The sequence below is a fragment of the Cynara cardunculus genome (genome assembly GCF_001531365.2).
Source record: "Cynara cardunculus var. scolymus isolate 2C chromosome LG 10, CcrdV1, whole genome shotgun sequence".
NCBI lineage: Eukaryota > Viridiplantae > Streptophyta > Magnoliopsida > Asterales > Asteraceae > Cynara > Cynara cardunculus.
Genome location: NC_037537.1, coordinates 309,007 through 324,957, shown reverse-complemented (window position 1 = coordinate 324,957; position 15,951 = coordinate 309,007). Strand labels below are relative to the sequence as shown.

General features: G+C 33.6%; 2 protein-coding genes across 2 annotated transcripts; both read right to left on the bottom strand.

The window, feature by feature from the left end:
- Positions 1 to 5,375: 5,375 nt before the first annotated feature.
- LOC112519105 (acyl-CoA--sterol O-acyltransferase 1-like) lies at positions 5,376 to 6,434 on the bottom strand. Its single transcript, XM_025127089.1, has one exon. It carries the CDS (start codon positions 6,432 to 6,434, stop codon positions 5,376 to 5,378), a length of 1,059 nt encoding a protein of 352 aa, XP_024982857.1.
- A 4,711-nt stretch (positions 6,435 to 11,145) lies between these two features.
- On the bottom strand, positions 11,146 to 15,448 carry LOC112518834. The gene is made up of 3 exons (XM_025126585.1): positions 15,170 to 15,448; positions 12,979 to 13,191; positions 11,146 to 11,544 (listed from the first exon to the last, which is right to left on the bottom strand). The coding sequence occupies exons 1-3, from the start codon at positions 15,371 to 15,373 to the stop codon at positions 11,320 to 11,322; spliced, it is 642 nt and encodes a 213-aa protein (XP_024982353.1). The 5' UTR covers positions 15,374 to 15,448; the 3' UTR covers positions 11,146 to 11,319.
- Positions 15,449 to 15,951: the final 503 nt, after the last annotated feature.

Genomic DNA, 15,951 nt, shown 5'->3' with positions numbered 1-15,951 from the left:
AATTTATTCAGTTCCCGGTAATCAATGCACATCCTCATTGATCCATCCTTCTTTTTCACAAAAAGCACCGGCGCACCCCACGGGAAGTACTTGGTCGGATAAAACATTTATCCAACAATTTTTTTAATTGAGACATTAACTCCTTTAAATCAGAAGGAGCTAATCTATATGGTGCACGTGCAACATGTGTTGCTCCAGGAAGTAATTCGATCTGAAATTCTATCATTCGGTCTAGAGGTAGACTTATCAAATCTTCTGGAAATACCTCAGGAAATCCCCTTACGACTGGGATATCCTCCATCTTTCCCTTCTCTTTCTTCATATCTATAGCATATGCAAGAAAACTAACACATCCCTTCTGTACATACTTCTTAGCCTTTAGAACTGAAATTAGGCTAGAATAACGATCATGCTTATCTCCATATATCACAACTCTTCCTTTCTCAGGTAAGTCTATATGAATCATCTTTTCATTACATACTATGTTGGCTTGGTTTTCAGCTAACCAATTCATGCCTATAATTATATCAAATTCTCTTAGAGGCAAAGGAAATAGTTGTATAGGCACTTCACACCCTTCTATATTTATAAAGCATTCATCTATCCTTTCCTTAATTGAAACTTCACTATCGTTTGCTGTTTCCACAATTAAATCCTCACTCAACACTTTAGATTCTAAATGTGCGCAGTAAACAAACGACGGTGACACAAAAGAACGATTTGCACCCGAGTCAAATAAAACTTTGGCACATAGTGAATTAACAAGAAATGTACCTGTCACCACTTCAGGGTGCTCTTCCGCCTCGCCTCTCGTCATCTGAAAGGCTCTCCCTTTTGCATTAGACTCTACCTGTCTTATCCCTCCTCGTCCACTTGGATTAACACGATTATCCATTTGCCCACGACCTGTTGGAACATACCCAGATCCTCGACCTCCAGAATATCCAGATCCCCGACCTTCAGCAAAACCAAACCCTTGACTTTTTGCTTACGGACAATCGGCATTTACATGTTGAGATGAATTACAAGTAAAACACATCCGCGTCATCCGACAGTCTCGAGCTATATGTCCTGGTTCCTGACATTTAAAGCATACTCGAGATTCTGTATTGCAATTTCCCTGATGTATTTTATGACATTGGGTACACGCTTTATCCGCAAACCTTGAAACTGGTCGATTCAAATTTTCCATAAATCTTGGTTTACGGAAATCAGTTACTGTAATTTCCCCCTTTCTTTTCTCTCCAACCTTTTCCTATGGTTGTCGGTTAATGTCTTGTTCCAGTATTTCAGCAGCATCAACTGCCGCTTGAAATGTTGTCGGATTCCTGGATATTACATATTTTCGAAGATTCGAATCCAAACCCCATATATACTTTCTCACTCTACTGTTTTCGGATATAATATAAGCTTCAGCGAATCGGGATTGTTCCATGAAGACTTCTGTATACTGACGAACTGACATGTTTCCTTGTTCTAGACGAAGGAAATCATCTTCCAACTTTCGTATTGCAGCTTTAGGACAATACTGCATTTTAAACTTAACCACAAATTCTTCCCACAACATGGTTTTCAGAATATTTGGATCTGAACTGGACAGAACTTCCCACCAGTACAAAGCACTTGATCTTAAACGAGATACAACAAACATGACTTTGTCCTCTTCTGCACTTTTACTGATTTGCAGACTCAGTTCTATTTCTTTAAGCCAACACATGGCTTTAACAGGATCACGCTCACCAGAAAACTTGGGAGGTTTACAGGCAAGAAACATCTTAATATCTCCTCATTTCTGTACGGAAGAAGAAGTAAGGGGTACAGATGTACCAGTTACCGGCTTCCTCCTGATAATCGGAATTTCTTACCACTTCTGGATTATTTTGGGCTGTACGCCCCAATAGATTTACCAAACTTTCTTGGAACTTTCCCAACTCTGCTGCCAACATTTCTTGGGTAATAAATCCGGGATCAGGAACATTGTGTCCACCCCTTGCCCTTCCTCTTCCATGACCAGACATTGAACTTTCTTGAGCTGACAGTTCATGTTCTTGTCTAGTACCTCTACCTCTTCCTCGACCCCTGCTACGACTTCGCGTTTCTATCGTCATCACATTTTCCAGGTCCTCTCCTTGTGTTAAGTTTCTTCTTCCCCGACTTCTTCCATAACCAGTAGAGGTTCTTTCTGATTGATTGGGATTATCTGCCATTTCTCAGTGTATAACTCTTTCTGTCATATTTAAACTCACATGATTATTTTTCATAATCAAAATATAATAACATATTCATCTTCAAGTCTATCCATAACTCAGATTATATCAATTATATATAATCTATCTTTCTCATAATAGGTTCAGCTATAACATATTCCCCATGTTCATAGATCCAGTGAAACCTATTATCATAATTTTCCATACCTCTAGTTTAAGTCTAAGTATTTCGCAAATACCCAGATCCTTTAAACTAAGGCTTTGATACCAACTTTAACAACCCACATATTCTATATACCGATAATCCACATACAAATACTCATAACACAGAATCTAATATCATTTACATAACATGTGCTAAACAAAAACTCTCTTGAATGCATTTATGAGCAACTAAATGTCATTCATTTTAAACTTTTCCCCTGCCTTTATCTTGCGAGGTATGATGACCTGCAAAACAGGTTAGTCCAACAACTGAGCGTTAGACCTAAAATGTCTAGTGAGTGTATAAATCTCAAACAAATAACATACTTTCCAAACAATCAGTTCAGAATCAAACCTGTTAAGATACATATACTTATTTATTTCTCTCGTAGTTACACCGCCATTACATCTCTTTCGCGGTTACACCGCCATTTCATCTCTCTCGCGGTTACACCGCCATTACATCTCTCTCTCGCGGGTACACCGCCATTACATCTCTCTCTCTCTCGCGGTTACACCGCCATTACATCTCTCTCTCTCTCGCGGTTACACCGCCATTACATCTCTCTTGCGGTTACACCGCTATTACATCTCTCTCTTCTTAATTATATCAAAAATTCTAACACATTAGCCGGATTTGAAGTCCGGTCAACCTTGTCCGGATATGAAGTCCGGACAAACACTTAGAATATCAAGAGGGTTACATCGATCATGCCTTGAGCGGTTTAGCTTTAAGCCGGTTAACACATGACCGATTTAAAGAGAATCCGGCTGTCCCTTGAGCGGTTTAAGAAAATATCCGGACAACACTTGGGCGGTTTAAGGAGATATCCGGACAACACTTGGACGGTTTAAGGGAAATCCGGTCAACACTTGGGCGGTTTAAGGAGATATCCGGACAACACTTGGGCGGTTTAAGGGAAATCCGGTCAACACTTGGGCGGTTTAAGGACTTAACCAAATATTTATGAAAAAACAGTTCATAAATAGCAGATTCCAGCAGTAAAAAAAGTAATAACCAATACTTTAAAGCAATATACACTCACCTTAAAATTGATTGAACGGATTTGAGCCTGCGATTTACTCACTCAAAATTTACAGAAAAACTTCTAAAAACCAACACCTTCCCTTTTTACATACACTTGCTATTTATAGCAAGTGTATGGCCACTTTTTAACAAAAGTCGGTTAAAACCTCTCACTCACACAAAACTATATATATATATATATATATATATAAATTCCAAAATCTTAATTCGAAACTTATAACTCGAATATTACATAACAAATCCTAATTAAAACTAAATTCTCGTTTGGTTTGTAGGAATGTAAATGATTTTGGGGATTTGGAATTTAAATTCATTCCAATCTCGTGTGTGGTTTGCAGGATTGTTCGAATATGAAGTCGTGATATATCTTTGAAAGATAGGACTTTTTTTCGAAATCCCATGGGAATGGTTGGGATTTCAAATGATTTGTATGTAATAATGTTTTAAACGTTTATTTTCCAATAATTTAACTATATTTATATTTATAATTATTTGTCATTTGTTTTTATAAATTATTTATAAATAATGAAATTCAAATCCATTCTAAATCCTAAAAACCAAACACACCAATCCTTCCAAATCCAAATCCCTCTAAACCATTCCATCAAACTAAACGTCCGTGAGAAAATAGAATATAACTCCTATTCGACGGTCCTAATTTTATCCATAAGAAAGTGGCACCCACAAACAATTCATTTTTTATAATTAAATATTCTCATTTGGAATTATTGTCAACTTAAAAGTTTTATTATCTTAAAACAAAAAAAAGGAAAATAGAATATAACTCCTTTTTCATATATTTTTGGACTATTTTTCGAAGTTGTTCAAAAAAATTAAATAATTTTTTATTAAATTAGATATAAAATAAAGAGTCGACCATTTCCTTTATTCAAATTGGTTTTCTAATCATTTTTTTCTTGAGTTGATCTAAATGTCACTACTTTCGCAACATCCAGGTTTGCAATAGCTTAAGACCAACAAAAAAAAATCAAATTCAACACATATATGTAACTGCGACGGCCAAATATGCAATTGTGACGACCAGATCTGCAATTGCAACGGTAAACTAGTTGAATTTGATCTTTTTTTGTTTTTTAGTTTGTAATATTGTCGATAATCGTTGGTTCCTTATAATCATTTATTTTTCTTGAAGTTGATAACCGGCATTCTGTCTTAAGTCAAGATGGAGGACTTCTTTCACAAGGGGGAGCGTACCAACCAAGACAAAAACAACCTGTATACAGTAATATTTTGGTCAAATCAAAAGAAATTATCAGAAAACCAATTTGAACGAGGAAAATCATGATTTGATGTAATTTTTTCCTTATAAATTATGTTTTTTTGGGAAAAAAAAAATCACTATCACAAGGACCATCACTCATCTTCCCACATGCTTTTAAGCAATCCTTTTTCGTATTTATAATTTATTCTTTTACTTTTTTATATTTATATTCATAAAAATCTTTAAATAAAAACACTGTAATGCAAAGTTCTTATAAGTAAAAAATATAGTTTTTTTTAGAAAAACACTGTAATACAAGGTTCTTAATGTAGATTCTTAATTTGGTGAGGTAGAAATAATGTGACAAACAAAAGTACAAAAATTACAATCTTTCCAAATATAAAAAGGTAAAAGTTTAAAAAGACCCAATGAACTTTAGTATTTAGAATTATTAAGTCCTTTGACAATTTTTTGAAACAAATAAGTCATTGGACATTCCAAAACCTGTTAATTAACTCATTAGACTTTCTAAAACATATTGATTAATAAAACTGATTAATGTGATAAAATAATGAAAAAAAATGTTGATTTCATTATGCAACCACAACACAATTTACGATTGATTTCTTCAACTGCTTTAAAACTAGTTTCGAGTTACGTACAAATTCCCATTGGGATGCATAATTAAAAGCTTCTAGTTGTATGGACACTCAATGTCGCTAGGGCTAACCATAACACCATGTTTCAGGAACTCTAAAACCGCCATAACTTCCCTACATCCTCTAATAAATGGATTAAATCGCAAAAAAGGCGGAAAAAATAGCCAAAAACAAGTGACGGTTACGAATCCGAGAGTCAGGATTCGAGCGACCATCGTTGGCGGCTTGATCCTCTGGACAAAGGTTTTCTTGATCACGATCTCAGATCCGACACATACCCCATGGATTACAAAGAAACATGTGACTTCCCACGTCGGCTTAAGTCGTCCAAGATAGTAAAATATGAGCTCGTGCATTATTCCCGACAGCAAAAACGTCACGAAAACCGCAGGCACCGACACCCATTTTTGTGGGATCACGTGCCCAAAGACTTTCCGTGCAGGAAGGTAGACAATCGAGCGTAGAATACTAGACACCATAAGGTTCCATCTCTTGCCCCAGAAATCCTGCACAGAACTAGCGTTCTGGGGCTGATTGAACTGTGGCTCGAGCTGGACTCCGGTCACAGCTCGAGCCACAAAAGCAACCAACGCCAGCCCTAACTCGAGCATGAAGAATACAAAGTATGCATAGATCAAAGTCACTAGAAAAGGGTGTACATAGTCTTTATAACCAAAGATCTTGATCGCGATACAGAAGAACAAAACCCTAGTTCCATAATCCTTAGCCGTTTCGCGGGCGGTTTTAGGGTTTTCTTGAATTCTTGAATTAGGGTTCAAGATTTTGATGGGAAAACAAGCAATTGGGATGAAATGAGAGAAAGGGAGAGATGGGTTTGAAGCCAAAGGGCCATGGCCAAAGGCAAAGAGGATGAGTTTGAAGGTTGCAAGCCATGAGATGAAGAAGGAAGTCAGACCACAGAGAAACATGGTGGTTAGGTTTAATGGAAGGTAGAAGAAGAGGGGTATAATTGGAAATAGAGCTAAGAATCTGGTTGTACCTTGTGGAATCAAGAAGCCAACACCATGAGAATAGAGAAGAGATGCCAAAGCAATGGTCCAATCTGCCATGAAATTCCATATTTCTCCCTCCATTGGATGGATCTCTGGTTTTGTTGTTGTTGTTCCTTTTTCTATATTATTTTCATTTATAAGGTTTTCATGAATGGTAGTTTGGAAATTAGGGATGATCAAGAAAGCTATGTGCCACACACACACACACACACACACAAAAATATATATATATATATATATATATATATATATATATATATATAGGGGAGCGATCAAATACAAACCACTCAATTTGTACAAACCGTGCAAACCGCATTCAACCAATCATAATTTTTCATTTTGTTCATTTTTTTGTAATTATGAGAGGTTGATTAATCATTTTTATTGTGGAGGGTGTTAATCATAGATATTATCATCTTCATAATTTTAATTTTAGAGAAATACATGAAACAGTTTCATTAATGTTAGAGAAATACATGAAACAGTTTCATTAAGTATTATATGAAACAATTTCACAACCATATATGAAACAACTTCATCAAAAAAAGTATTATATGAAACAATTTCACAAAATTAAACAATTTCATGAAAAAATTTCATAAGATTAAACAATGAAATCGACAGATGAAGGTGGTTTGCACGGTTTACACAAATGAGTGCGGTTTTCATATGATCACTCCTCTCTATATATATATATATATATATGTATATAGGGTTGGGTTCACGTGAGACCAAGAGTTTTTCGTGAGACCCGTAACACCAATTTATGGTCATTGATCAACTTTATAAGCTAATAATCTAATGGTTTAAAGTTGTACGATGACAATTTTGTGATTATTGAGAAGTCTCGTGGTGCTTATGACGTTTATAAGATATTGTGTTAACTTTGTGAACCAATCACAATCATTCATCTTGAAAATCAAAGGATTACATTTATGATGGTATTTTTGTAATAACAACGAATATAATATGTTACCTTGTAAGATGAATATACACGAACAAGGGTGTTATTGGAAATAAACCATAAAAATTTATTTACTTCCAGTTCAAGTACAGTCTGTAATCACCTAACAAGAGAAATATCGTTTTCACTTAACATGAAGAGATTTTGTTCACATGTTGTTCCCTCTTTTCATATGTGAACGCTTAAGTAACATCGTTCACATAACCAGAAAAACCCATCATGTTTACTTGATCATATGTGCGCTTGTGAATATATTAATCTCACATGTTCACCCATCATGTTCACGTAGCATCTTCACTTGTGAATAATGAGATGTTGTTCAACTTATTACATACGGGATGATATATGGAAAAAGGGGGAGTTCTTGATTAATTTTTGTGCTTAGATACTTTAGCTAGAATCATGAAACTGGTATTTTTATAACAACTCATTAACGCAAATGGAATTAAGACAAAAAAAGAAAATTGTCAATATATCCTCAATATTAATTGTATGATGAGAGACGAATATAACTGATATTTTTTTTTTCATATGAAGGTTCGATTTCTATAGGGATTTAATGTGGTTTTTAATATTTCTGGTTTGATAAGATAAAAAAAACTCATTATCGAACCACAAGGGTGGTGTCTGATTGGTTCGAACTTTGCTCCAAAGATCAAAAGTATCAAGAGGTCTCAGGTTCAAATCCAAGGAGAAATAAAAATCCTCTTGTGGCCACGAAGGTTCAAATGCGGTGACTATGAGCTATCTGCAAAACAAGTGGTCACCTCTAGAATTAGTCGGCTTGCATAACAAGTTGGATATCCAGATTAATAAAAAAAACTCATTATTCGAACACTTTAAAGTGGTCACATGTAAAACTAGGTAGTCTGATATGTAGGACCCTAAATATGTAGTACAATGGACCCATCAATTTCATTAATAATTGAAACCCTATTTCCATAATTAATGAGATCTATTTATTTCATAATAACTATAATTAATTTCATTTTTAACTCTTAACCATAATAAGTGTATTTAATATAATAAATTATTATAATGAAATTAAAGGATTTAACAAATTTTTTATTTCAATAATTTATAAATATTATTAAATTACAATTTTAATTACATAATTTTGAAAGTAGATTGTTATATTATCTTTTTTATATGATTTTCTAAAAGGTCTCTGACATATAGCTCAGTTGGTAAAAGGGTAAGATGATTTTGTCTAAATACAAGTCAGGTTTGAATCTCTTACTAGATTCGGTTGCTGATTTGAACTGATAACTCTCATTTTAAGTGTTATTTATACTTCATTAGTGTTTTTACCCAATATGATTTTAAAAGAGCATGTGGAATTACAAATACATAATGACCCACAACACATTATTGGTCAAATAATTGTACATGTTTTTAACCACTATATTGATGTTAAGACGAAGGATCGTGTGAGAATATGAGAAGCGTAAAAATGGATCTTGACCTTTGATCATTTTTAATCTTATCCACACCTTATGAATTACGTTTGATACAGAAATTGATCTGGTAAATCTCGTTAGTGTTGAGATTCAATTAAGATTGATCTACGGATAAGGATATTTTCTTATCCTTCTCATAATAACTTTCATTCTCACCGGAATCCAACCGTGTATGTTAATGTATATGATTATTTAACAACACATTTTATAATTCTAAACTAGTAAGGAGTGAATTTAGGGTATTGACAAAATATGATTGAATTTAGAAGAATATGGTCAAAGACACGTTTTCACCAAAGAAAAAAGGGACCATTGAAGGGCAATGTGGATATCTAGGGGTAAGAAGGTCAAGTGACATTGAATATGAAAATGACTTCACACCAATACCATAAAAACAACTTATATATAATAAGTTAACTAGTTGTGTAATCGCGTAATGTGACGGGAGCTGTGAATTTTAACGATTTTGAAGTTTTACTGGTTTTACTAGAGAAGATTTAACGATGATATAAGTTACACTTGGTCTTTATATATTAATACAATTTGAATAAATAAGAGTTATCATTCCAATTATAGTCTATCGATGAAAAAAATTGTATAATAGTTTAAAATTCAATATATTTAAAATACAACATATTTAAACGACTCCACACATGTATTCGATTTACACCAAGAGCAAAGAATCAAGAGATCGAGAGCAAGACCGAGTGTTCTAGAGCAATTGAATGAAAGATGAATGATAGAACTTTTATAACTCATGATGAATATCAATTTGAATCTCACGTTGGAGGATGGGGAGAAGACATAGAGGTATGGGAGGGTGAAAGCATGAATGAAAGATGTTAAAAGTATCTTGGGAACATGATAAAAAAAAGGTAATAATGTGTATTGGTAACTTGTATTATATGTTATTTTAATTGTAGATTAAGTGATTTTAAACTTAATTCATAAAGTAGTAGTACTGAATGCATTATGAGTTATTTTAAGACTTTGTGTCTAAATGTATAGTAGTTTGTTCATTAAAAATTGTTTTTAAAACTTTTGATAAATCTGGTTTATAAGGTAGTATAGATTAGAAGAAGATCATCTCGATTTAATTATTTTTTTTGTCTCAGTTAATGTTATGATATGATTTTATGTGGTTTTGAAAAAACATTAATGTTTTTATTTTTAAATAAAATATAAATATGAAGGTATTATAAAAAATTGAAAAAAAATATATATTAATATTAGTATGAAACTTACTATTTAAAATTCTCATTTTTTGTGTATTTCTTTAAATTTTTTTGGTTTAATAATATAATTTTTTATAAGATAATAATCAAATATTTTGTTATAACTTAATGATTATCCTAATTATATTTTAGATTTTTCATATTTAAAATAAGATGTTTATCCTTTATTTGATTATGTTTATCTGGAGTTAGTTACACGAATTCAAACATGAAACTTTAATAAGTTGTACATACGCACAATTTACTTGTAATCTTGAATTTGAAGCAATGTGCATCAATAAACAATACCTCATGCATAAAAAATGGTTTTTGAGAGTTTTTATCAAATGTTTTATAATATAGTATAAATATTATAACGATAATTAAATAAAAAAACAAGAAAATAGTTGAATCATATATGATTTTATAGATCTTGGCAGGTCATGAGCCAGGTTACCAACTCACCTTTGCATTGACCATATTGTTGTAAAATCACATGTTCTTTTATTTTGGTTGTGTTCTCGTTTGATCTTTCTTCTATATGTACTGGAAGGGTTTTTTCCAGTACTTTTTCTATAATCCTTTTTTATTTTTATTACTTTCTAACCATTTTTTATTTTTATTTTAATAATCTACAAAAACATAAAAGTTAAAATTGATACAAACTAATTGTCATAAAATTAAGGGGTCATTTACCAAACGCTTAGGGGCATGTTAAGCTCTCATATCGACTAGGCTAAGGGGTCATTCACCAAACGCTTACCAACAAGGGTTACCGGTCTTACTTACCTTATGGAGTAACATTCTCGACCATCATAACAGATTCATGGAAAGCATCCATAACCCCGTAAGCGCTTACCAGGTAGGAGGAGTCACCCTTACTTACTAGGTAAGACTCTTGATCCTGATTTTTTTCTCTTATCAAGTAAGATTTTCGATCTTTGTTATGTTCATCAGGTAAGGTAATTAAACCAGTAAACGATTGTCAAGGTAAGTGTTCAGTAAACGACCCCTAAGACAATTTCTCCTAAATATATGTTGGAACCTCCCTTATCTGCTGAAAGATTCTTTTGGTAAGCTCTTTCGGTGAGTAATCTGATTTAACTAAAAGCAAAAGGGACAAACTACTAAGGAAAATAACATGCTCACAAGTAAAGAGAACATCTTTCCGATCCATTGATCGTTGTACCGTGCAAATATCGAATGCAATCTCATGTTTTTCATAAAAGGAACTCATAACTATTAGCATTTTCCGCAGAAGCTAAACATAGTTCTTATCGAAATGAAAAGCTTCGATGGTAAATTTGAAACCGTTAGAAACTAGAAAGCTACGAATCGCTAGCCCATTTGCTAATAACGGATTCTTTGGCAGAACTACGAGCATATAATTCTTGTTTAGGAACGTCATCAGATTTAGCAGCAGGTGATCGAAATACCTTTCTACGAATTTGTGATGATATGTAACGCAATCCGTTCCTCGGTCCTCGTAAAGTGAACAGTATGGGATTCAAGGCGACCGCAAACAGGATATCACCTTTCGCAATTATCAGAAACTGCCAACACAAACCAAACAGGATCGAGAGAATGAGAGAGAGACGCTGCTATTTTTAGAAAACAGGTTTTTTTTCACTTTTGTCCCATTATGACCCTTACATTTTAACATGTTCTTTTAGACTATTTTATATTCTTTTCTAGCTTATCAACTAATTTTTCTAGCAAAACATAACTAGTTTATCAGCTAACACTAACAGTTGGCTTTTTAGCTCATCAGCTAGTTGCCAAACATAGCCTTGGTAGTTCCTGTTTCAGGCACGTAGGGTAGATACTTTGGGTCCACACGAGATGCTAAATAAAGCTACATATTTCCTATTCATATTTACGTCCATGTGGCCTCGAAGATAACAGCCTGAAAAATCCCAGTGGCACAAACGACACTCGAACAGGCGACCTATGGGGAGGTGACCCAAGGCCTATGGCGTCTCCCGAGTCAAGAATTGGGGCCTCCCTTGTGTTTAGTTGTCATCATTGAGTTTGGAACCCTGAACAGATTGCCGGTGATAAGCCGGAGGAAGGTGAGGATGACGTCAAGTCATCATGCCTTTGAGTATTCATAGATGCTCTTGTTATTCCCAATAAGACGGCTCGGTAACAGATCGCTTCTTTCAGTGGTTGTTTGTTTATTAAAAAAACTTCTTATCAGCCTCTTATGTCTAATTCGTTAAGAGATAAGGCTATTCAGACTGTTTGTTTTTCCAGTAGTTCAGAGACATTTATGTCTTATTGTCCTCTTATCTGGTAAGAGGTAAACCAACCTCTTATTTGCCTCTTATTCTTCTCCAAACCCTCGGCAACAATGTTTCTCAATCAATTAACCTTGATCGATCACTTCTCCCAATCGATCCTTACCCTTTCTCAATTTATGTATTTTAATAGGATTTAAATGTGTTAAGTACCGTTAATGGTATATTTTCGTTTAAATGGATGCTAATTATATAATTTAGATGTAAATTTCGTAACAATGATGAATAAATATGTGAAGTTCTATAAATTTATCTATAAATTCAACACTACAATTTTCTAACAGGTAAAATAGACAATTTAAATAAATTCAGACATTTATCAATTTACAAAAACAAACGGTCTTAATGATTCAAATTTTAGATTTCAGCACCACCTCTTATCAATAAGAAGTTAAATAAGATTTAAAATTTTAACACCTCTTAAAAAACAAACGCCCCCCTAGCCTTTATTTGCTAGTTGAGTTGGCCCTCAAGGGTACCCGACCTAAAATGTTTAGCAAGATTTAGTAGTTGAGAGAGAAGCAAAGGATACATGGACATAAATCAACTGTAACAGCAAACGATATGTAAGTTGTAACATGCTCAATGAATGGAACAATTCATTATGCATGTTGCAACCACTTGAAATAATCTTCAATGCAAATGTGTAATGGTAACTAAACTGTAAAAAGGTGAAGAATTTTTTACCATAACAGCAAGGGCTAAGAGGGTAAGACTGACTTGCTGTGCTTCATGCCAGAAATGCTCATCATCTGAACCACCAAACCATCTGCGCCACCACCCTCCACCTCCATTGCCGCCTCCGCCTGCTTCCTCTCTCTTCTTTATTTCCTTGTCCCACTTTTCGAACTCTGTTTTCTTGCCACCAAGTGCACTTTCTAGGGCTTTCTTGGCTTGATCCTGCAAGAAATTACGCACAAAAGTAAAATGTATGTAGCAAGAGAGAAGAAAAGAAAATGTAGTGTACATGTTTTTTTTCATTTTCAAGTTCAACAAAAGTATCATTTTGGAACATGTTTTAAATCTTTTCCTATTCATTCACACCATTTACCAACATGCTCTTTCCAAATTTTGTAAAGACCATTGGAAAGCTATTACATAAGAGGAAATTGGACCCATGATTACATCTTCATGCAAGACAAAATGAAAATCAGGATTATCCAGCAACCTAAGGGCCCGTTTGATTTTGGGGATTCGGTGGGACTTGGAATTAAATTCCACTCCAAGACCCGTTTGGTTTGAAGGAAATCCCGGAATTGAAATCTCACAAACATTGGATTTACATATCCCATGGGATAGTTGGTATTTCATGGGATTTCATATGATTTGTTTGTAATAATGTTGTAAAAGATGTTAAAAACCTTCATTTTGTAATAATCAATTAATAAAAGGTAATTTAATTGTTTGTATTATTATTTATAATTTGTTTTTATAAATCTATAAAGAATACAATTCAATTTCATTCCAAATCCTACAAACCAAACACACCAAAGATTCCAAATCTTTCCACGAGATCCAAATCCCTCAAAAAGATTATGTCAAACCAAACGCCCCCTAGCATGATGCTTATCATTTTGACTTTCTGCACTTATTTCTCTCATTCGAGACTATTATAAAAGAAAGAACTCTTCTTTCCTCACACATCTATAAGAACAAAATCCATCCCATTAACATTAAATATGGCACTAGACGAGTTTCAAACTAGACAAAGGTTGCCATATAAACAATTGCCTACCATCTATGTAGTATATACTTCAACATTAAAACAGAAAGACATGTTTTTATCATGGATGCCTCTTTTCTTCACTCAAGTATATGTGCATGCATATCTTCGGTTGTATGGGAGGGAGATGAAAATGAGCGCTTATGTATGATATAAGTTATAATTATTTAACGTAAGTCCCTGATTGAACCTCTAAAGTTAATCCACTAAAATTTGATCAAATGTAGGTCAGAGAATCAAGCATAATCTGCCTCATAGACCATACGGAGGAATGTCGGCATCATGAAATTTGTTAAGGAGCTGGCTTCTAATAAGAGGGCATTACATTTCCATCAAGAGTATTTCATAGAGCAATTGTGACTACAGAACACAACCTTTCTTCACCAGTTAATGAATATATATATATATATATAGTGAGTTAGTGACCTAGCTCCGCAGGGAAATTGGTCGATATCTGCTTATTACATTATTATTAGTTGACAACCCCCAAACTACGAGGTCTACTCCTACACAATAACCCAAAATATTTAATGAAAATTTACGATATAAATAGTGATGATGAAGAACAATGGTGTCCGTTCCTTGAAGCTCTGGTAGGAGGGGATTGAAGCATCCTTTGTTTGTATGCATAGATTCTAAGCATAGGCAACCCAGATTCATCCAAATCCCTAGTAATTGGATCTTCTCTTGCTCTATTAGATGCTATGACTGTAACATCTTTCCCTTATACCACATGTTCCAGTTTGATGTGCGTGTTTCAATTTAGCAACACCTTATCTTTCTTAGCTTACTTTTGCAGAATCCTTAGGATGCATCTCTTAAATGAATTTATGAAACTATTCTTCCCCTATTATTTATCTGAGTTCTTAATTCCAGTGTTTAAAATGTTGTTATACCGAATTTGTTCAATCTTTTCATTGTTGAGGATTAATACACGGGAAGGATAATGTTATGTACAATAGCTTTCCACAATCAAGCAACTCAACAGTTTACACCAATTAACCAAGTTCAAACCAATGTTACTCAAAAAACAGAGAATTGAAGAATGGAAAACCACGCAAAGTGAATCATAATCACAAACAAGTGGTTGTCGTTCTGAAAAAAAATCAATTTGAAACAATAGAAAGTATATGCAGTAAATTGAAGAAATTATACCTTGTTACGATTATCGGAGAATAGACAATAGATTCTTCCATCGGATTTTAGCTCGCGTTGGAGAGAATTCCAACTATGGCTCGTCTCTTGACGGCGGCAGCGAGTCAAATTGATTGATTGAACATCTGATGGAGCGAGAGAAGATCCGATGGGTAGAGATTTGGATGAAATTGGGTGCCCTATGCTTAGAATCTGCGCCGCCATGGAAATGAAATCAAAATCCCTCTACAATCAGAGCTACATCATCACTGCGAACCAGTAACTATTGTTGTTTGACTTACAATTTGATAGAATTAGAATTTTGGAATTATCAAATTTTAATTTCATTTATTTATACTATATTACAAAACATTTCACAAAAATTATTAAAAAAATTAATTAATTTTTTTTATGTAAATACTATTTATTGATGTATATTATTTAAAATTTAAAATTACAAGTAAATTATGAGGTGTTTGGAATTGCTTATTTGAAACAACTTATGTTTTTCTACAAAAGTCTTTATCAACTTATTGTAAGTTAAAATGATTTAACTTCTTTAAAAATTCTTTATTACCTGTTTGACACCGGTATAAGTTGTTTATCCAAACACTTGAAAGTGCTTATTAACGGTGTCACACCGTAATAAGTCAATAAGTTGTTTATCAACTTATTGTAAGTTAAAATTATTTATTAAGCTTCATATTTAAATTTGTATAACTAATTGTGTATAAATATAATTAAATAAAGGATAAACACTCGTTTTAAAATCTAAAAAATCTAAAATATAATTAAAATAATAA

Coding starts and splice junctions, on each gene's coding strand:
- LOC112518834 (XM_025126585.1), bottom strand. CDS start 15,373: ATGGCGGCGCAGATTCTAAGCATAGGGCACCCAATTTCATCCAAATCT. Junction 13,192..15,169: donor TCTCCGATAATCGTAACAAG/GTATAATTTCTT, acceptor AATTTCTTGCAG/GATCAAGCCAAGAAAGCCCT. Junction 11,545..12,978: donor TCTTAGCCCTTGCTGTTATG/GTAAAAAATTCT, acceptor TTGTGTTGGCAG/TTTCTGATAATTGCGAAAGG.
- LOC112519105 (XM_025127089.1), bottom strand. CDS start 6,434: ATGGAGGGAGAAATATGGAATTTCATGGCAGATTGGACCATTGCTTTG.